Source organism: Dicentrarchus labrax, unplaced genomic scaffold (genome assembly GCF_905237075.1).
Source record: "Dicentrarchus labrax unplaced genomic scaffold, dlabrax2021, whole genome shotgun sequence".
In the NCBI taxonomy this organism is placed as follows: Eukaryota; Metazoa; Chordata; class Actinopteri; family Moronidae; genus Dicentrarchus; species Dicentrarchus labrax.
This window is the reverse complement of record NW_026136706.1, coordinates 23,141,801-23,161,692: the sequence shown is the minus strand read 5'-3', so window position 1 is coordinate 23,161,692 and position 19,892 is coordinate 23,141,801. Positions and strand designations below refer to the sequence as shown.

Sequence of the window (19,892 nt, the reverse complement as noted above, 5' to 3'; positions counted from 1 at the left end):
TAACACATTAAAATCAGCAACCAATAATAATACAAGTGATAAAATACATTAAACAGCTAAAAGACGAGTTTGAAGTGCATAGTGACATGAGAAAAAATCTAAGGACAACTTAAGAACGCCTGCCTGAACAAGAAAGTTTTATACACACGCTTAATACACACTTACATTGCTGATGTTGACAGCATTGGCTTTGGACAGTTCTAGGTTGGGGGTGTTAGGTGGCAGGTGAAAGGAGAGCTTGTCTTTTTCCCAGACTTCCTTATATTTCCTCTGTCAAGAAGAAAAAAACAGAAGGAACATCAACTTTTTTTTACTTTGACAACCTCCTTTATACAGACATTTGCAAGAATGATTTTAATTATTTAGCATAAATTTTAATTTCACAAAGCATTTGTGATGCAGAAAGATGCTATTACTCACATCACTGATGTTGTCAGCGTTTTGCTTGGACAAGACAATAGCCGGGAGGTCGACAACACTGGTGAACTTCACGGTGCTTGGGGGTTGGCGGTAGAGCCTTTCGTTGATAATAGCTTGGGCATTTCTAGCTTTGATGACGTCCACAGAATCCTGAGGTGACCAGCCGCATCCTCTCAGCCACTCCATATCTGCTTTGTATACGGCCTAAAAAACAAATACCATTTTTAACACCACCTAATACCATTGTTCTTGTAGGTTTTGAATTTGTCTGACTGATTTCCATTAAATTTGTTGGATGCAGCTCTGGGTTAAAAATGTTATGGAGTGATCTGAATATCTATGAAGAATGGGTTTACATGGTCAAAAACTTTCACTGCATTATTATTTAAGTTTCCAGCCACCGCTTGCATTTCTGATCATATTCACTAATCTTTTTAGACCCACAGAATATTGTGTTCTATGAATATGTAAACAGTGAATTCATCTACAGAAAGAACAGATACAATTTATACAGATTTATACACATAAAAAAAATAAAAATAATTCTAACTTAGTTAATTCTTTTCATAAGAGTGGACTGGAATATCTCGTCAATGTATTAAGGAAGTAGTGTTAAGGACATTTTCATTACAGTAATGATGCTTTTCAGTGTGACAAATTAGTAGAATAAGAACTTACAAACTCTAAACAATCCTCTCCTCATCAACGCTACACACGTCTGCTAAACTTTCCATGTACTTACATCACTCTTTAAGTCGTAGGCCTTTCTTGCTTGAACCACATCATTGGAGTCTGGCAGACAGGTCCACTGGTGTAAGTGAGTTCTGTAGTTGAAGTCGTTCACTTGCTGCTGGCATTTCTTGGCAAGTTCAATTGTCAGCATGTCTACTGGCAGGTGGAACTTGGTCTTGGTCTTTTCAAAGTCCTTCTTATAAATGTTGTCACTGGAAATCCTGGCTGCATTAGCGGCCAACATGATCAGTGGGTCGTCATTAACACTGAGGGCACCGATGTGATGGCCACACTGCTTGCGGAAACCAGCCTTGTATTTGTACTAAAAAAATTGGGATGGAAATATTTTGATTAGTTTCATTATACAAACTACAGTGAAATAGGGGAAATGTTGCAGAATTACAAAGTGAAGGGAATATGAAAATGTTTTAAAGAGTCGTGCAGACTTACATCACTGATGATATCTCTGGAGGCCCTGGCTGCTAAAACAGAAATAGCATCTTTGGGAAGGTAGTAGCCTTTGTTTATGGTGTCCATAAAGCCTTCACGGTAATATTTCTGGGGAAACAAGAATGATTCTGTGACCACACGCAATAAAAAAAATACAGTATCTATGGCATTCAACAACTATGTGATAATGTTATTTATTGTTTAAACTTTAGCACAATTAACTTATTAAGATAGTAAAGCAAGTTAACAATTACAGATATGACAATAACCTGTAATGTCCTTATTGACTATACAACCACATGAAGAAGCAGTGCATTACCAGACTGGTGTTGAGATTATTCTGTCTGGCCAGGAGGATCTCTGGGGTGTCAGGCATGATGTGAAGATTGGTCTTATCCTTCTCCCAGGCAGAAAGATATGCTTTCTGTAAACAGAAAAAACACGGTTTAGAAAACCTAAAAAAATTAAATAAAATATTATAAAGGATCATTAAATAAAGTGCTATCTCTACCTTGTCCATGATCTGGGCATTGGCCTGGGCAAGGGCATATGGCATGTCACTTGTTTTGGCAGTGAATTTGAAGATGCTGGGAGGCTGACGGTACTTCCTCTCGCTCAGGATCTCTGATGCTTTCTTGGCTTTCTCCACATCAACTGAACCAATTGGCACCCAACCTGTTCCCCTCACCCATTCCATGTCAGCCTTGTACACAGCCTGCAAGTCACAGAGGGAGGAAAAGGGGAGTTACATTGGGTTTTCTTTTTGAATAATAACCTGTCCTTGTAGTGTTCAGGAAACACAAGAAATTCTCATGACTCACATCGCTCTGCAGATCATAGGCCTTTCTGGCCTGGACTACATCATTGGAGTCAGGTAAACAGGTCCAGTTGTGCAGATGAGTTCTGTAGTTGAAATCGTTAACTTGGATCTGGCATTTCTTGGCAAGTTCAAGATTGAGCATGTCCACCGGGAGGTTGAACTTGGTCTTGGACTTGTTGAAGTCCTTCTTGTACAGGACATCACTGGCAATCTTGGCTGAGTTCAGAGCCAGCACGATCAGAGGGTCATCATGGACACTGAGGGCTCCGATGTGGTGGCCGACCTGTTTACGGTATCCTGTCTTGTACTTGTACTGTGTAGAGAGAAGCAGTGAATTGATAATAAAACAAAAGTAAAATAAATAATGTACGTCAATATTAGAGAGAAAAGCACTCATTTACATGTTACGTACATCACTGATGATCTCTCTTCCACGTTTGGCAGCGACAATAGAGACAGCATCAGACTTAATGTCGTAGCCCTTTTTAAACATCGCTTCAACATCTTCCCTGTATAGTTTCTGAAAAAGAAATGAAAATAGTTGAATTATAAAATGAAAATCATGATAACTGTAACAGTGATATTTACTGAAATTAATGCAGAATACTTGTTTAAGTCAGAACGGACCAAACATACCCTGCTAATGTTGTAAGCATTTGCTTTAGAAAGCAAAAGTTCAGGTAGGTCAGGGGTTATATGAGTCTTAATCTTGTCAGCCTCCCAAGCAGCAACGTAGTTTTTCTGTGGTAAGAGACAGAAAAAGAAAAAAACACAAATTGTAATAACCAGGAAAAGATAGGAGAATACATGTGCAAAAGTTTTAAAAAGAGGGATATGATATATTTTACCCTGTTTATGATTTCAGCATTTGCTTTGGCTAAGACCATGGGTATGGAAGTCATGTCACTTTTAAATTTCATCTTGTCTGGTTTCTGCTTGTAGAGACGGTCGCTGAGAATGTTTGAAGCATGCTTAGCCTTCAGCACATCGAGTGAACCGATGGGGACCCATCCCACACCCACAATCTCATCCATGTCAGCTTTGTATACAGCCTGTTAGGAAAAAGGTGTAAATATGTAACATTAAAATGTATAAGCACAGTCAACATGGGCATCATATGTTGAGATATGTTGAATATGTCATAGAAGGGCTCACATCACTCTGAAGATCGTAGGCTTTCCTGGCCTGCCTGACATCATTGGAATCTGGCAGGCAAGTCCACTGGTGGAGGCGGGTGATGTAGTTGGCGTGGTTGACTTGGATCTGGCATTTCTTGGCCAGCTCAAGATTCAGCATGTCCACCGGCAGGTTGAACTTGGTCTTGGACTTGTTGAAGTCCTTCTTGTACAGGGCATCACTGGCAATCCTGGCTGAGTTCAGAGCCAGCATAATCAGAGGGTCGTCCTGGACGCAGCGAGCACCGATGTGGTGGCCGACCTGCTTACGGTATCCTGTCTTGTACTTGTACTGATGATATCAGCAAAAATGATTTTATGTTATAACTAGAACATCTCTCATATTATGTCTAATACCATTGCATCAAACATATAAACAGATACAGCATATGGTACATTATAAGTCACTCACATCACTGACGATGTCCCTGGAGGCCTTAGCAGACTTGACGGAGATTGCATCCCCAGGGAGGAAATAGCCTTTCTTGATGGTGGCCTCAAAACCTTGTCTGTATAGTGACTGAAAAGTAAGACACACTGTATATGAATACTTGTGTAAATTGTTCTAACAAATGGAGGGCTAATTATGGGAGGTAATTCTGGAAAGCTTCAGGCTAGTAAGGTTTCAAGTAGGATTTTGCTCAAGGGGTCACATTTGTAAAATCCATTGTAAGAATCTCACTCGGCTGCTAAATTGAGAGTAATCTGAATGAGGCTTAAGGTAGTTGATAAGCAAACACCAACAGGTGGGTTTCCAAATTCTACAAAAAATATTTTAACATTAAAAGATTTTCACACCTTCAACATAACCTCCAACCAGTCTTGATCACATAGAGATAGCCAAGATCACATATCATCTTCTTTCATGGGCAATAAAAATGATACTAACCCTGCTCATGTTGATAGCATTCTGCTGAGAAAGGATAATCTCAGGAGTATCAGGGTTAATGTGCACGTTGGTCTTATCCTTCTCCCATGCCTCAACGTAGAGACGCTGGAACAAACCACAAAAAATACAAGTGTTAATTATGATGGTAATTAAAAGATCTCTAGAGAGACATCTATGTACTATAAGCCTTTTCACACAAAAACAAATTTGTATTTTACACAAAAAAAAGATGAATTCTACCTTGTTCATGGTCAAAGCGTTATTCTTTGCCAGTACGATGTTCATGGCATCTGTGGTGCTGGTGAAGGGAAAAGTGCTGGGGGGCTGGCGGTACTTTATTTCACTCAAGGCTTCTGCGGCCTTCTTGGCTTTCTCCACGTCAAGTGAGCCAATTGGAACCCAGCCCATACCCTGGAGCCACTTCAGGTCAGCTTTGTAGACAGCCTATGAAGCACAGTAATGCAAAATTGAATTCCTGGCACACTTGGTAGCATGAAGATGAAATAAAAAGACGGACAAACAAATTAACAAACCTTCCAAACTACAAATTCAAGGATTCATACTCACGTCACTCTGTATGTCATATGCATGTCTGGCCTGGACGACATCAGTGGAATCTGGCAGGCAAGTCCAGTTGTGGAGGCGGGTGATGTAGTTGGCGTGGTTGACCTGAATCTGGTTCTTCTTGGCCAGTTCAAAGGCTATCATGTCCACTGGAAGGTTGAACTTGGTCTTGGACTTGTTGAAGTCCTTCTTGTACAGAGCATCACTGGCAATCCTGGCTGAGTTCAGAGCCAGCATGAGCAGAGGGTCGTCTTCGACGCAGCGAGCACCGATGTGGTGGCCAACCTGCTTACGGTATCCTGTCTTGTACTTGTACTGGAAGAAAAATGTATGTTTTTGACACTTAGACACACATTTTGTACAATGGGTAACATAAAATAACATCATCCTTTATTGATTACACAGTGGGGAAATTTACTTGTTATAGCACAAGGACATAACAAGTACAGATAAAAAGAGAAACAAAGTAATTAAAAGCGTATAATATAAATATAATAATAGAATTAAATAGAAACTATACAATAGGACAAAACACAAAATTACCAGCAAAAGCAGTACACACACAGAGCCCACATCTGGCGTTTGTAATAGTGAAGTATCATCTCATGCCAAGTGACATAGTGGTGTGATTAGTAGCAGCAAACTCAGCAAGTATATGTAAGAGTCTTATGATACTATCAGCTATATGTACATCAGAATATCAAATAATATGATTATGAAATGATACTATCAATATTGAGATATGATGTAGTATACAAATGTTTTATACATATAATTATAACATATAATATATTATATAGAGCAGTATAATGTAGTATGGGATATAATGTATAATATAAGATGAAATGTATGTTGGGGTATAGAGATAATATAATGAACAAAAACAGAAATGTAGCTCAGAATATCATATTTCATAAAGTTTAGTAAATAAAACAAATGTATTTACTATACTCTTTTGTCAAACTATAATTAGTTGTCTATAGTAATACTGCATTTATAATAAAAAGAATATCACAATTAACTGTTGTGTGTCACTTTTCCCTTTTTGATTAAATAACTGAAAGGAAACACTCACATCACTGGCAATGTCCCTGGTAGCCCTGGCTGCGATGATGGAAATGGCATCATTGCGCAGATCATAGCCCTTCTTCTTGGCATCTTCATGAGCCTGTGTGTACTTTTTCTGTAAACAAACACAATCATCCCATAGAAGTTAAGTTTATAAATTTACCATAGGAAATAATCCATAAATAAGAATTGCTGTACCACCATAACTATTTATTTTTTTACATACCAAGCTGTAGTTGACATTGTTTGCTTTGGCTAGAAGAACATCCATAGCATCAGGCATGATGTGGATCTTTGTCTTCTCCTTCTCCCAGGCATCAACATAGGCACTCTGAAGTCACACACACCAACAACATGAAATATTACTTACATTATGAACTCTGCAAGTATTCATTTTTATGATATAATTATCTTATCATACCCATATGTTGTCAATATGAGTTGTTTGACATCATACCAGATCATTCATTAAATATCATTTCATACCTTGTTCATAACCTGAGCGTTGGCCTTAGCCAGCACCATGGGCATGTCTTCAGTGGTGACTTTGAATTTGTAGTTGCTTGGGTGCTGACGATACTTTCTTTCACTCAGGGCCTCACCAGCTTTCTTCGCCTTCTCAACATCCAGTGAACCTATAGGCACCCATCCAATACCCTTCAGCATCCTCAGATCCTCCTTATAAACAGCCTGGACAAAACAAAAATGGTTTATTAAGGTGAAAGATGTTCCAAAACTTTAAAATATACATTCATAAACATGAAAACATTACATAGCAGAAATTCAAGGATTAATACTTACATCACTCTGTAGGTCATATGCATGTCTGGCCAGCCTGACATCATTGGAGTCTGGCAGGCAAGTCCAGTTGTGGAGGCGGGTGATGTAGTTGGCATGGTTGACCTGAATCTGGTTCTTCTTGGCCAGTTCAAAGGCTATCATGTCCACTGGAAGGTTGAACTTGGTCTTGGACTTGTTGAAGTCCTTCTTGTACAGAGCATCACTGGCAATCCTGGCTGAGTTCAGAGCCAGCATGAGCAGAGGGTCGTCCTCGACGCAGCGAGCACCGATGTGGTGGCCGACCTGCTTACGGTATCCTGTCTTGTACTTGTACTGGAAGAAAAAAAAAATTAGCTTCCCTGGTAACATGTATATTAATTAATGCTTGGTAAGTGTTTATCATTGGTAAAATTCAACATCATACATCACTGGCAATGTCCCTGGTAGCCCTGGCTGCGATGATGGAAATGGCATCATTGCGCAGATCATAGCCCTTCTTCTTGGCATCTTCATGAGCCTGTGTGTACTTTTTCTGTAAACAAACACAATCATCTCACAGTCACAAGTACATGTATTTTCAATTATAAGTAGGTTTTAGTAATAATTATATATATGTCCTAATCAATATAGAATATCTTCGAGCCCTAATTAAAAGTAACCCATATATGAGAGTTACTTTACCCTTGTATGCTTAATTATTCACTTACCAAGCTGTAGTTGACATTGTTTGCTTTGGCTAGAAGAACATCCATAGCATCAGGCATGATGTGGATCTTTGTCTTCTCCTTCTCCCAGGCGTCAACATAGGCACTCTGAAGTCATAGAAAACAACAGTATGAGAGGTTATTTATATCATGAACTATCAGAGGTTTAAGTATAAGAAAAACTGAGTAATTGTTTAATTAGTTACACTTAACAGCATTTCAAGAATTGATGATTCATACCTTGTTCATAACCTGGGCGTTGGCCTTAGCCAGCACCATGGGCATGTCTTCAGTGGTGACTTTGAATTTGTAGTTGCTTGGGTGCTGACGATACTTTCTTTCACTCAGGGCCTCACCAGCTTTCTTCGCCTTCTCAACATCCAGTGAACCTATAGGCACCCATCCAATACCCTTCAGCATCCTCAGATCCTCCTTATAAACAGCCTGGACAAAACAAAAATGGTTTATTAAGGTGAAAGATGTTCCAAAACTTTAAAATATACATTCATAAACATGAAAACATTACATAGCAGAAATTCAAGGATTAATACTTACATCACTCTGTAGGTCATATGCATGTCTGGCCAGCCTGACATCATTGGAGTCTGGCAGGCAAGTCCAGTTGTGGAGGCGGGTGATGTAGTTGGCATGGTTGACCTGAATCTGGTTCTTCTTGGCCAGTTCAAAGGCTATCATGTCCACTGGAAGGTTGAACTTGGTCTTGGACTTGTTGAAGTCCTTCTTGTACAGAGCATCACTGGCAATCCTGGCTGAGTTCAGAGCCAGCATGAGCAGAGGGTCGTCCTCGATGCAGCGAGCACCGATGTGGTGGCCGACCTGCTTACGGTATCCTGTCTTGTACTTGTACTGCAAAGAAGGAAGAAAATTGTATTATGGATATTGTAAAGCAATAATGTAAGTAGAAATATTGTTTTTCGGACTTTGCTGCATATCACTTTCATTTTATAGTAAGCATGTAGTCTTGTTCTTAATGAATTGAATCTTTACTAATGTAAAATATAAGCATAAAATAGTAACTACTATACAAAATATAATCTATTAGCTGATCATTTGACTAAGACACACTGCTAAAACAATACAATTATCTTAAAACTTCATGACATGCCCTCAAATTTTTTGATTAAATATAATTTATTCTAATTGCAATGAGTGGAAGTTAAATGATTTTACGTCGCTGGCAATATCCCTGGTAGCCCTTGCTGCAATAATGGAGATGGCATCATTACGCAGGTCATATCCCTTCTTCTTGGCCTCTTCATTTGCCTGCTTGTACATTTTCTGTATGAAGGAAAAACATACAAAAAACCTTCAAGCATCTTCTGAAAAGTGGTGGCATATCATGACAACTTCACGTAGAGAATGTTTGCGAGGTACTCACCACACTGTAGTTGACTTTGTTTGCTTTGGCCAGTAGAATATCCATGGCATCAGGCATGACATGAACGGTAGTCTTGTCTTTCTCCCAGGCTTGAATGTAAGCACTCTGTAAAGTATTTTTATTTTTGTTTAGTTTTTATACAAAAAAAATAAAACATTTTGATTAAGATCAATACTGATCTTAGACAAATATTCTGCTAATAGGAGACAACTCTTCAATGTGATTTCTTATGCTGAATCTAGCCAAGCAGAAAAGGTCTTTGACAGAGTCAACTTTGCTGGAAATTTTTTCTCAGTATTGTACACATTCAATGTCGGTCCAAATTATATTGAATAGATCAGAACTATACTGTAAAGCCTTGAGGCGGGATTCATCAAGTGTCATCCTCAGAATGCTTTTTGAAATCAGAGGCCCAAAACAAGGTTTTTCTTTATCACTGCTGTTGTTTGCACTGATTGCTGGACTTTCCACTTTATTTGCAGAAGACAACACAAATCTCTAAGGTTTTAAAATAATTCAAGGTTAATTCATTTATCATTCTACAACACAGGGTTTTACAACAATATGCAATCAGTAATCCCTATATGTTACACACAAAACAAAAAATTATTATCATAGTGAACATGCATATAATATGGTTGTATCATTCAAAGGGAACTTACTTTTACATTAGAAGAACAATTTAGGAGATATTTAGGTATGAAATAAATTTTAATAAATCAGATACAGGCCTGTTGCACATTACATTAACAAAATGTTACAAAAATAATTAATGGGCACATGAGAATTTTTAATATTTTGGAATTAATATTACTCTACCATTAAATTGCTTTGTTTCAAGTCAATTATAGTCATCTATCAAACAAGGTAAAATGTATTACTATAAAAAGATGTCTATTTGTCTATTTTAAGTGTTGCCATCTGCTTTTAAATAACTGAACAAAAGTATCATAAAATTTATTTGCTGTGAAAAAGCAAAGCATCGGCGACTCTACTTTTAAAGACAGTTTTATTGAGAGGTATTACTTTCTGAAAAAAACAGAATAAATATAAAAATCAATAAATCTGTTGGGACAGTAAAGGCAAAATAAATACCTTGTTCATAATCTGGGCGTTGGCCTTAGCCAGCACCATGGGCATGTCTTCAGTGGTGACTTTGAATTTGTAGTTGCTTGGGTGCTGACGATACCTTTGTTCACTCAGGGCCTCACCAGCTTTCTTCGCCTTCTCAACATCCAGTGAACCTATAGGCACCCATCCAATACCCTTCAGCATCTTCAGATCCTCCTTATAAACAGCCTGGACAAAACAAAAATGGTTTATTAAGGTGAAAGATGTTCCAAAACTTTAACAAATATTATGAAAACTTTCCATAGCATAAATTCAAGGATTCATACTCACATCACTCTGTATGTCATATGCATGTCTGGCCTGGACGACATCATTGGAGTCTGGCAGGCAAGTCCAGTTGTGGAGGCGGGTGATGTAGTTGGCATGGTTGACCTGAATCTGGTTCTTCTTGGCCAGTTCAAAGGCTATCATGTCCACTGGAAGGTTGAACTTGGTCTTGGACTTGTTGAAGTCCTTCTTGTACAGAGCATCACTGGCAATCCTGGCTGAGTTCAGAGCCAGCATGAGCAGAGGGTCGTCCTCGATGCAGCGAGCACCGATGTGGTGGCCGACCTGCTTACGGTATCCTGTCTTGTACTTGTACTAAAAAAGCAATTGTGAGAGTTTTCACAACCATACTTTGGTGAGGAGGAAAGTGTAAGAAATGATATATATGTGAAATATGATATGATATATAGAGGTAATACAGTATAACCAGATACTAACATCACTAGCAATAGTAGTGGAGGCTTTGGCAGCCTGGACTGCAATAGCATCAGCACGAAGATGATGGCCCTTCTTCTTGGACAGCTCATTGTCCAATTTGTACAGTTTCTGAAGAGAGAGAAAATATGCATTTTTATCGAGGAAAGCATGTATACTTATGAATGAATATACTCATGCACCAACTTGAAGTAATGTACCCACTTCCAGGTTATCGAAATCCATACTGTAAGTTTTGTGGTTACCATGGGACATACAGTACGTTTGCTTTTAATTAAAAATAGTATCACCCTGTACCTCACTGACGTTCTTCTTGTTTCCTCTGGCAAGAACAATGTCCATTGCATCAGGCATGATGTGGATTGAAGTCTTGTCTTTTTCCCAAGCTTTGCTGTAGGCTTGCTAAAAACAAAATGAAGTTGTTGGTTTAATAATTGTTTGAAAATGTTACAAAAGAGGTGTTCGTGTTATTTTCACAGGAAGGCCTATCTAGTACCTTATCCATAATCTGATTGTTGGCAGTGGCCAGTGCCAGATCCATGGACTGCATTTCCTTAGTGAATTTGAAGTTGCTAGGATGTTGACGGTATTTGCTCTCGCTGAAGATCTGGCCAGCTGTTTTTGCTTTCTCAACATCGATTGATCCAATAGGAACCCATCCTAATCCTCTTATGAAGCTTTGATAATCACTCTTGTACTGGTTCTGAGGAAGAATATCGACAGAAAAAAATGTCCTTTACAATGCAACACAGATAGCTCTCGTCCTAGCTCATAATAACAATAATGTAACGTAAAAACGTGGGATTTTTAGTTTTCAAATGATAATTATAATAATAACAATAATGGTTATTCTGAGATAATTAAGTCAAACTCTATACATACATCACTGGCGATGAACTGCATGTTACGAGCTAGTTCCAGGTTCATGGCATCAGGCAGGACTGTGTAGCGGGGGTTTATCTGCTTGTATCCAGCCATTGTCTGAACAGTAGAAGCATGCTTTGCATGGACCACACTCATCATGTCCACTGGGGTGTGGTACTTCAGCTTGGCCTTGTGGTAGTCCTTCTTGTAGTTCTTGTCGCTCTGCAGTCTGGCCACCTCCATGTAATGAACCAGCAGAGGATCGTCCTGCAGGCTGCGGAAGCCAACGTGGTGGCCTCTCGCCTTCTCGTAAGCCAACTTGTACTTGTACTGTGACAAACATATACTTTGTCATTCACAGAGACTGTGCTGTTTTATGATTTAGATTTTAGCAGCACTGTGATTACTGATTTCATGCAGTTTGCAAGAACTTACATTACTGGCAATGGTAGTACAGGACTTAGCAGCCTGAATTGGGATGGCATCTGCTTTGAGGTTGTAGCCCTTCTTGGCCATCTCCACAACACCGGCTTTGTAAAGTTTCTGTAAAAGACATAATTGAAAGGGTACTGCGTAATATAAAAGAAAAAAATAATAAAACAGCGTTATCACGTTATCACTGATCACCATTAACTGTATACTGTATTATTACAAATTGTTGATTTATCAGCTTTATGGCACTTCATGGATTCCCCTTACATTGCTCATGTTGAGGGCATTAGCCTTGGCCAGGACAATTTCAGGAGCATCTGGCATGACGTGGACTGTCAGTTTGTCCTTGTCCCAAGCTGCAGTGTATGCTTTCTGTAAATAAAGACACCAGAAAAACAAACAAAAAAAAAAAATAATGGTGATTATGAACAAGACAACATTGGTTCTACACATTAGAGTACATTTAAAGAAGCTGCACCTTGTTCATGATCTTGTTGTTGGCAGTAGCCAGAGCCAAGTCCATAGAGTCCATAAGTTTGCTGAACTTGAAGGTGGATGGATGAGTACGGTACTTGTTTTCACTCTGAATGTCACCGCCAACTTTAGCAGTTTCGACTGCAATTGAGCCAATAGGAACCCATCCGGTACCTCTGACATAGTTGTTCCATTCAGACTTGTAATTGCACTAAAAAGAAATGTAAACGTATCATCAATGAAGAGATCACACAACAATTATTAATTGTATCTGCCTTTATAAATGGATATAATTATTTTGGGCATGGCACAGCAGGTATTTTAAATTTTCAACTTACATCACTAGCCTGGGTGTTCATGGTGCGAGCGAGCACGAGGTTCATGGCATCAGGGAGGAGAGCATAACTGTGCTGGATCTTTCTGTATCCAGCCATAGTCTGAACAGTAGAGGCATGCTTGGCCTGGACCACACTCATCATGTCCACTGGGGTGTGATACTTCAGCTTGGCCTTGTGATAGTCCTTCTTGTAGTTCTTGTCACTCTGCAGTTTAGCTATCTCCATGTAATGAACCAGCAGAGGATCGTCTTGGAGGCTGCGGAAGCCAACATGGTGGCCTCTGGCCTTCTCGTAAGCCAACTTGTACTTGTACTGTAAGAGTGAATAGATACTTGTTTACCATGTATGGTGGATTAAAGTACATGCATTTCTTAATTTGGTTAAGGAATTTACATCTAACTTACATTACTGGCAATGGTGGTCCCAGCCTTGGCAGCCTGAATTGGGATGGCGTCTGCTTTGAGGTTGTGGCCCTTATTGGCCATCTCCACAACACCGGCTTTGTAAAGTTTCTGTGAAAACATAAATTCATAGGAATAAAATGAAATAAAATGCAATAAAAATATTATATTTACATTTTGTAATATATCTTATTCCTTACATTGCTCATGTTGAGGGCATTAGCCTTGGCCAGGACAATTTCAGGAGCATCTGGCATGACGTGGACTGTCAGTTTGTCCTTGTCCCAAGCTGCAGTGTATGCTTTCTGTAAATAAAGACACCAGAAAAACAAACAAACAAAAAAAATAATGGTGATTATGAACAAGACAACATTGGTTCTACACTTTAGAGTACATTTAAAGAAGCTGCACCTTGTTCATGATCTTGTTGTTGGCAGTAGCCAGAGCCAAGTCCATAGAGTCCATAAGTTTGCTGAACTTGAAGGTGGATGGATGAGTACGGTACTTGTTTTCACTCTGAATGTCACCGCCAACTTTAGCAGTTTCGACTGCAATTGAGCCAATAGGAACCCATCCGGTACCTCTGACATAGTTGTTCCATTCAGACTTGTAATTGCACTAAAAAGAAATGTAACGTATCATCAATGAAGAGATCACACAACAATTATTAATTGTATCTGCCTTTATAAATGTATATAATTATTTTGGGCCTGGCACAGCAGGTATTTTAATTTTTCAACTTACATCACTAGCCTGGGTGTTCATGGTGCGAGCGAGCACGAGGTTCATGGCATCAGGGAGGAGAGCGTAACTGTGCTGGATCTTTCTGTATCCAGCCATAGTCTGAACAGTAGAGGCATGCTTGGCCTGGACCACACTCATCATGTCCACTGGGGTGTGATACTTCAGCTTGGCCTTGTGATAGTCCTTCTTGTAGTTCTTGTCACTCTGCAGTTTAGCTATCTCCATGTAATGAACCAGCAGAGGATCGTCTTGGAGGCTGCGGAAGCCAACATGGTGGCCTCTGGCCTTCTCGTAAGCTTTCTTGTATTGGACCTGAAAGAAAAAGGAAAGGGAGTTAGTTACTTGTAGATGATAATGAATGCTTCAGTTACATGTAAAAAAGGTGCTGAATATATTCTGTGTCTGGAAGATTTAGAATTTACTTACATTGCTGGCAATATGTCTGCCTTGCTTGGCATGCAGGATAGAAATGGCATCAGGCTTCAGGTCATATCCCTTGGCAATATCTTCCAGCCACTTGTGTTTGTAGTGACTCTGTGGATAAGCAGAAAGTGTTAGGACAATGTTTTGTACACAGATGAGGCTGATTCTTTTGACATGCATATTTAGCTAATAAAACACATTACAACTATGATTTTCAATAAATGTGTTGTGCTCTAACCTCGCTTAGGGTTTGGGCATTGAATTTAGCCTGAAGAAACTCAGGGCTGTCAGCTGGCAGATGATAGGTGTGCATGAACTTCTCACCAGAAGCTTTGTATGAAGTCTAGAGGGAAGGAAAAAGAACAGTTAAACCTGTAAATTCATCTAAGGGTCTTGTAGCAGAAGTTTTGGTCCGACTTGCATCACTATTTAAATACATTTTTAGAGATGCAAATGCATTGCATTTACTACAAAGAGAAAACATTTTTACGTTGTCCAGCTGCTTTGTGTTGGTGAGAGCCAGAGCCATGTTCATGGCATCGGTCTTGCTTGTAAATTTGAGAGTACTTGGATGCTGGCGGTAGCTGATGTCATTCAGTGCAGCTGTAGCAGTTTTGGCCTTCTCGACATCCAAAGAACCAATAGGGACCCAGCCTAAGCCTTTACAGTAGTTGTTGTAATCTGACTTGTAGACATTCTGTGGATATATAGAGAACAACATGTTATTATCTTAAAGTTTGTAGAAGAGTTTAGATTTCTTACTGTGCATATGTGCTTTCCTACTGTATATATAATGCATTTACTTATATATGCACCAATTATACTCGCATCACACCATGGTAACATATAGGTGAAAAGTGTAAACATACATTACTCTGAATCTCCATCATGCCGCGACACAGATGCAGGTGCATGTTGTCAGGCAGAAGCATGTAGCTGTGAGGGATCTTTCTGTATCCAGCCATAGTCTGAACAGTAGAGGCCTGCTTGGCATGGATCAAACTCATCATGTCCACTGGGGTGTGATACTTCAGCTTGGCCTTGTGGTAGTCCTTCTTGTAGTTCTTGTCACTCTGCATCTTAGCCACGTTCATATAGTGAACAAGCAGAGGATCGTCCTGGAGGCTGCGGTGGCCAACATGGTGGCCTCTGGCCTTCTCATAAGCCAGCTTATATTTGTACTGTATAAAAGAAAGCATTAGGTATGAGTAACAATATTAGGATTTAGTAACATCTGAATAGATGTATTACAGTACTAGCATATTCACAACTTACATTACTGGCAATGTCCCTGCAAGACTTTGCTGCCACAATGGGAATAGCGTCTTCCTTCACATGATGTCCTTTGAGCAGATCTTGACGATGAGCGTAGGTGTAGTAATTCTAAATAGAATTATCATGGTGTTCACAATCACATATATAGCAACAATTTGATTTCTGTATACATTTCACATGTGCACAAAGGCTGGAAAATACCAGACAGAATCTGCAACTAACCTTGCTGATGTTGACAGCATTGTATCTGGCTTGCATCAGTTCAGGGGCATCAGCTGGGAGATGGTAAGTGTGCATGAATTTCTCTCCACTGGCCTTATACTCTTTCTGCACAATTACAAGGAAGAGACTGGTTTATGTCTTTTCTGAAAAACGAATTCAAGGCCTAAAATCATGAGATTTATATTAGAGCAAATTAAGAAGTTATTCTGTTTCCTCCTTCTCACCGCATTCATGATCTTGGCGTTGGCCTTGGCCAGCTCCATGCTCATGGAGTCAGTGGTACTGGTGAATTTGATGGTTTCAGGGTGCTGGCGATACTTTTTCTCATTCAGAGCTGCTGCTGCTGTCTTGGCTTTTTCCACCTCCAGGGAGCCAATGGGAACCCAGCCAAGTCCCTTGACTGAGGACTCATAATCCAGTTTATAGTTATACTGAAAAGTAAAACAGACATGTGAGAAATGCAGTGTAAAGATCTGCCGCGTCTTTTAGCCAGGACATAAAGTATTTACATGCATTATGACACAAAAGACCCAAAGATTTAACTTACATTACTGGAATTATAGTTCATGGTGCGAGCAAGGTCCAGACTCATCGAGTCAGGCATAAGACAGTAATTATGGTGGTGCTGCTTGTAGCCAGCAAAGGTCTGCACTGATGAGGCATGCTTGGCATGAGCGAGGCTTATCATGTCCACTGGGGTGTGGTACTTCAGCTTGGCCTTGTGGTAGTCCTTCTTGTAGTTCTTGTCACTCTGCAGTTTAGCTAACTCCATGTAATGAACCAGCAGAGGATCGTCCTGGAGGCTGCGGAAGCCAACGTGGTGGCCTCTGGCCTTCTCGTAAGCTTTTTTATACTGGACCTGGAGGTTAAAGAGCATATAGGACCTATAATTATTTTTCATTTCAAGAATTTTAATATATTATATATCTGGCACAGGGCATTTTGAAATGGAGTTTGAGCATAACTCTGAGAAGTTGGCTCAGTCTTTAAGAAAACTTACATCACTGGCAGCATGTCTGGCAGCTTTGGCAGCTTTAACAGGGATAGCATCAGGCTTCAGGTCATAACCTTTAGCAATAATCTCCTGCCAGCCAAGTTTGTAGTAGTTCTGAAATGACAAATCACATATGTAAACAACAGAAGATATGAATACTGAATACGTTTGGCATTGATCTACTACATATTTAAACACACATGCACAGATTTCTGCACATATAGTATATGTCTGCGTATACACAGCTATATCTATAATTTCATGGTTTGGGGCAAATTAATTTACACATGCTCAAAATGACTGCTTAAAAAGTGTGCTACGAGAAAAAAGTTGGCTTATATAATTCAAATATATTGTGATTTGTCAGTATATTTACGGCTTACATTGCTGATGTTGTAGGCATTGCACTTGGCCTGGAGAAACTCAGGAATATCAGGAGGCAGAGAGTACTTCTGATGGATCTTCTCTAAACCTCTCTTGTAGAACAGCTGCAAGGCAAGAAGTCACATGTGCTTTAGATCAAACTAAAGCTAAAACAATATTCTCAGGAAAAAAAACGTTAGAGTGACAGCATACTCACATCACTCCTCTGAAGCTGGTTGACTTTGGCCTGCATCATGACTGGGTGGTCATCAATAGATGTAAAGGGGACTGTGTCGGGGTGTTGTCTGTATTTTTTCTGTAGGAAACAAGTAAATTAAGGTGTTATGTGACATACCCCACCAACCCTCAATTACGTTTTTAAAGAGGGAGTATACAAGTAGATTGAAGTGATGCAGTTGCGCATATACCTCACTAAGGATCTCCCCAGCTTTCTTATTCTTTTCCACTTCCATGGAGCCAAAGGCGATCCATGGAGAACCTTTCGTATAGGTGTTGTAGTCAGACTTGTACTCATTCTGTAATGCAGAAAAACAAAACAAATCCAAATGATGTTACAGAACACATAATGAATCTCAAAATAGCAAAGTTTTATATTATGATTAAAACCAAAAGTCTGTCTATACTAACGTCACTCTGGATGATGTTGGCTTTCTTGGCCAAGTCCAACAGTACGCTGTCGGGGGGAAGGAAGAAGTTGGTGCTGATGCTCCTATACCCGGCCATGCTGGCAATCCCCTGGGATTTCTTGGCCAAGGTGACTGACATCATATCCAGTGGTGTATGGTACTTGGTCTTTATCTTTTCGTAGTGCTTTTTATATTCACGCTGTGGAGATACCAGAAAGAGATTGTTCACGAGTACTCTCTTTTCTTTTCTCAGCTCTGATAAATGAATATTAAGGGTAATGTAAGTAATGTAGTCCTACAGAAGGCTAATAGCTTACATCACTCTGGATTTTGGCCACGTGAACAGAGTGCAAGATCTTGGGATCGTCATTAATGCTGAGGGCTCCGACCATCTGTCCCTTGTTCTTCTCGTACTCCTTCTTATATTTAACCTGCAAAGAAGAGTAAAAGGTAATCAATTACCATATTAATTAAAAAGTAACTAAATACTAAAAATAAGTGAAAAATACAAAGCAAGCAACAAGTACTGAAATCATAAAGGCTGATATGGTAGCATACTTACATCACTGGCAATGTTTGTGTGAGCACGGGCAGCAAGGATCGAGATAGCATCTCCCTTGACCTCAAACTTTTTCGCTTTGTTTTTCTCCCAGTCATACTTGTAACAGTTCTGCAAGAGAGAGAATCATGTCATTCAGGAAATTAAAAGCTGATAGCAATTAAATTTCAGTGATTGCTAGAGTGTACAGTTTTTACAAATAAGCAGTTACTTACATCACTGAGGTTAAAGGCGTTTACTCTGGACTGGATGAAGAAGGGATAGTCTGGGGGCAGACTAGACTTGAACTTTGTTTCCTCATACTTTGCATGGTAGTTCAACTGCGAAAAGAACAAAGGGATAACATTATCTTTTATTTTAAAAACAGAAAAACTCTTTTTCTGCTCATTGTACATTCAGAGACATCTAGATAAGGCAGAAGTAAGGTAAGTAAGTAAGGTAAATTGTTATTTGATTTTCTGTCACTGGAGGGCAGTAGTGTATTAGCTGGACTGTATCGGAGCTGTATTAACTGTCCTTTTCCCTGCCTCCCCAGCCCCTCTCTGATCACAGGGTTTATTCTGGGCCAACTGAATGCTTGATGCTATTTATACTACAGAGAGATGGCTCTCCAGTTTCCATGGTGCCCACAGAAAGACAGCTGGGCTATGTGGATGATTGGGCACATTTTAAGTTGATCTGCATATCTAGGAGAATTTGATCTAAAGCATTAGTATATCAGTCAATAAAAAGACAAAATAAAAAAGAGTATGTTCACGACAACCTTAAATGAATCACTTATAGGATTCATAAGAACATACATACAGTGAGAGGGAATTCAAATGATAGCACACACTTTTAAGTAAAATTACAGCACCTTCTAGTGCTGATCCACTTGGAGTTTATGAGATATACAGCACCAATTTCAATGTATTTTGTATCAGTACTAAGAGGAGGTGGTCCATGCAGTCATACGTACGTCACTTAGCTGTTTTGCGTTGATGGCGGCTTGAACCTGAACTGGCGAATCCGTCACTTGTGTAAATTTCACTGTGCCTGGATGTTGCCGGTAAACTTTCTGCAAACCATAAGACAAAAACGTTTTGTAGCATACATACGAGTAGACCAAACTAAGACAAATATGAATATTTTTTACTGCAAAGAAGTATTTCATTAGTCATTAATACTCACATCGTTACACTGATTAAGCTTCTTCCCAACTTCATATTCAGGTGTAATTGTTTGTGGGAAGAAGCATCTCGTTTTTATGTCTTCATATTCAGCTTTATATTGTTGCTGCAAGATAAAATATAAAAAAATTGTGAGGAAAGATATCATATAAA

The 19,892-nt window shown here is 39.4% G+C and overlaps 1 protein-coding gene across 50 annotated transcripts in view; it reads right to left on the bottom strand.

The window, feature by feature from the left end:
• The window catches only part of neb (nebulin), a 62,700-nt gene that overhangs the window by 32,853 nt on the left and 9,955 nt on the right, over nucleotides 1-19,892 (bottom strand). For 26 of the 50 annotated variants that reach the window (XM_051405101.1, XM_051405104.1, XM_051405098.1 and 23 more), the window contains 57 exons: nucleotides 19,741-19,845; nucleotides 19,529-19,627; nucleotides 18,786-18,890; nucleotides 18,574-18,681; nucleotides 18,329-18,442; nucleotides 18,013-18,210; nucleotides 17,793-17,900; nucleotides 17,582-17,680; nucleotides 17,385-17,489; nucleotides 17,008-17,115; nucleotides 16,555-16,866; nucleotides 16,232-16,438; nucleotides 16,008-16,112; nucleotides 15,786-15,893; nucleotides 15,380-15,691; nucleotides 15,001-15,207; nucleotides 14,749-14,853; nucleotides 14,514-14,621; nucleotides 14,088-14,399; nucleotides 13,755-13,961; nucleotides 13,544-13,648; nucleotides 13,347-13,454; nucleotides 12,943-13,254; nucleotides 12,609-12,815; nucleotides 12,398-12,502; nucleotides 12,134-12,241; nucleotides 11,717-12,028; nucleotides 11,331-11,537; nucleotides 11,132-11,236; nucleotides 10,838-10,945; nucleotides 10,403-10,714; nucleotides 10,097-10,300; nucleotides 9,002-9,106; nucleotides 8,794-8,901; nucleotides 8,158-8,469; nucleotides 7,843-8,046; nucleotides 7,606-7,710; nucleotides 7,323-7,430; nucleotides 6,920-7,231; nucleotides 6,605-6,808; nucleotides 6,345-6,449; nucleotides 6,126-6,233; nucleotides 5,054-5,365; nucleotides 4,727-4,930; nucleotides 4,487-4,591; nucleotides 4,010-4,117; nucleotides 3,578-3,889; nucleotides 3,271-3,474; nucleotides 3,059-3,163; nucleotides 2,835-2,942; nucleotides 2,424-2,735; nucleotides 2,114-2,317; nucleotides 1,922-2,026; nucleotides 1,603-1,710; nucleotides 1,163-1,474; nucleotides 421-624; nucleotides 166-270 (listed from right to left, as the gene is read on the bottom strand). In XM_051405101.1, the coding sequence (XP_051261061.1) occupies nucleotides 166-270; nucleotides 421-624; nucleotides 1,163-1,474; nucleotides 1,603-1,710; nucleotides 1,922-2,026; nucleotides 2,114-2,317; nucleotides 2,424-2,735; nucleotides 2,835-2,942; nucleotides 3,059-3,163; nucleotides 3,271-3,474; nucleotides 3,578-3,889; nucleotides 4,010-4,117; nucleotides 4,487-4,591; nucleotides 4,727-4,930; nucleotides 5,054-5,365; nucleotides 6,126-6,233; nucleotides 6,345-6,449; nucleotides 6,605-6,808; nucleotides 6,920-7,231; nucleotides 7,323-7,430; nucleotides 7,606-7,710; nucleotides 7,843-8,046; nucleotides 8,158-8,469; nucleotides 8,794-8,901; nucleotides 9,002-9,106; nucleotides 10,097-10,300; nucleotides 10,403-10,714; nucleotides 10,838-10,945; nucleotides 11,132-11,236; nucleotides 11,331-11,537; nucleotides 11,717-12,028; nucleotides 12,134-12,241; nucleotides 12,398-12,502; nucleotides 12,609-12,815; nucleotides 12,943-13,254; nucleotides 13,347-13,454; nucleotides 13,544-13,648; nucleotides 13,755-13,961; nucleotides 14,088-14,399; nucleotides 14,514-14,621; nucleotides 14,749-14,853; nucleotides 15,001-15,207; nucleotides 15,380-15,691; nucleotides 15,786-15,893; nucleotides 16,008-16,112; nucleotides 16,232-16,438; nucleotides 16,555-16,866; nucleotides 17,008-17,115; nucleotides 17,385-17,489; nucleotides 17,582-17,680; nucleotides 17,793-17,900; nucleotides 18,013-18,210; nucleotides 18,329-18,442; nucleotides 18,574-18,681; nucleotides 18,786-18,890; nucleotides 19,529-19,627; nucleotides 19,741-19,845 (9,804 nt within the window). The remainder of the gene's footprint in view (nucleotides 1-165; nucleotides 271-420; nucleotides 625-1,162; nucleotides 1,475-1,602; nucleotides 1,711-1,921; nucleotides 2,027-2,113; nucleotides 2,318-2,423; nucleotides 2,736-2,834; nucleotides 2,943-3,058; nucleotides 3,164-3,270; nucleotides 3,475-3,577; nucleotides 3,890-4,009; nucleotides 4,118-4,486; nucleotides 4,592-4,726; nucleotides 4,931-5,053; nucleotides 5,366-6,125; nucleotides 6,234-6,344; nucleotides 6,450-6,604; nucleotides 6,809-6,919; nucleotides 7,232-7,322; nucleotides 7,431-7,605; nucleotides 7,711-7,842; nucleotides 8,047-8,157; nucleotides 8,470-8,793; nucleotides 8,902-9,001; nucleotides 9,107-10,096; nucleotides 10,301-10,402; nucleotides 10,715-10,837; nucleotides 10,946-11,131; nucleotides 11,237-11,330; nucleotides 11,538-11,716; nucleotides 12,029-12,133; nucleotides 12,242-12,397; nucleotides 12,503-12,608; nucleotides 12,816-12,942; nucleotides 13,255-13,346; nucleotides 13,455-13,543; nucleotides 13,649-13,754; nucleotides 13,962-14,087; nucleotides 14,400-14,513; nucleotides 14,622-14,748; nucleotides 14,854-15,000; nucleotides 15,208-15,379; nucleotides 15,692-15,785; nucleotides 15,894-16,007; nucleotides 16,113-16,231; nucleotides 16,439-16,554; nucleotides 16,867-17,007; nucleotides 17,116-17,384; nucleotides 17,490-17,581; nucleotides 17,681-17,792; nucleotides 17,901-18,012; nucleotides 18,211-18,328; nucleotides 18,443-18,573; nucleotides 18,682-18,785; nucleotides 18,891-19,528; nucleotides 19,628-19,740; nucleotides 19,846-19,892) is intronic. The other 24 variants (XM_051405129.1, XM_051405126.1, XM_051405128.1 and 21 more) reach the window with 24 other exon arrangements.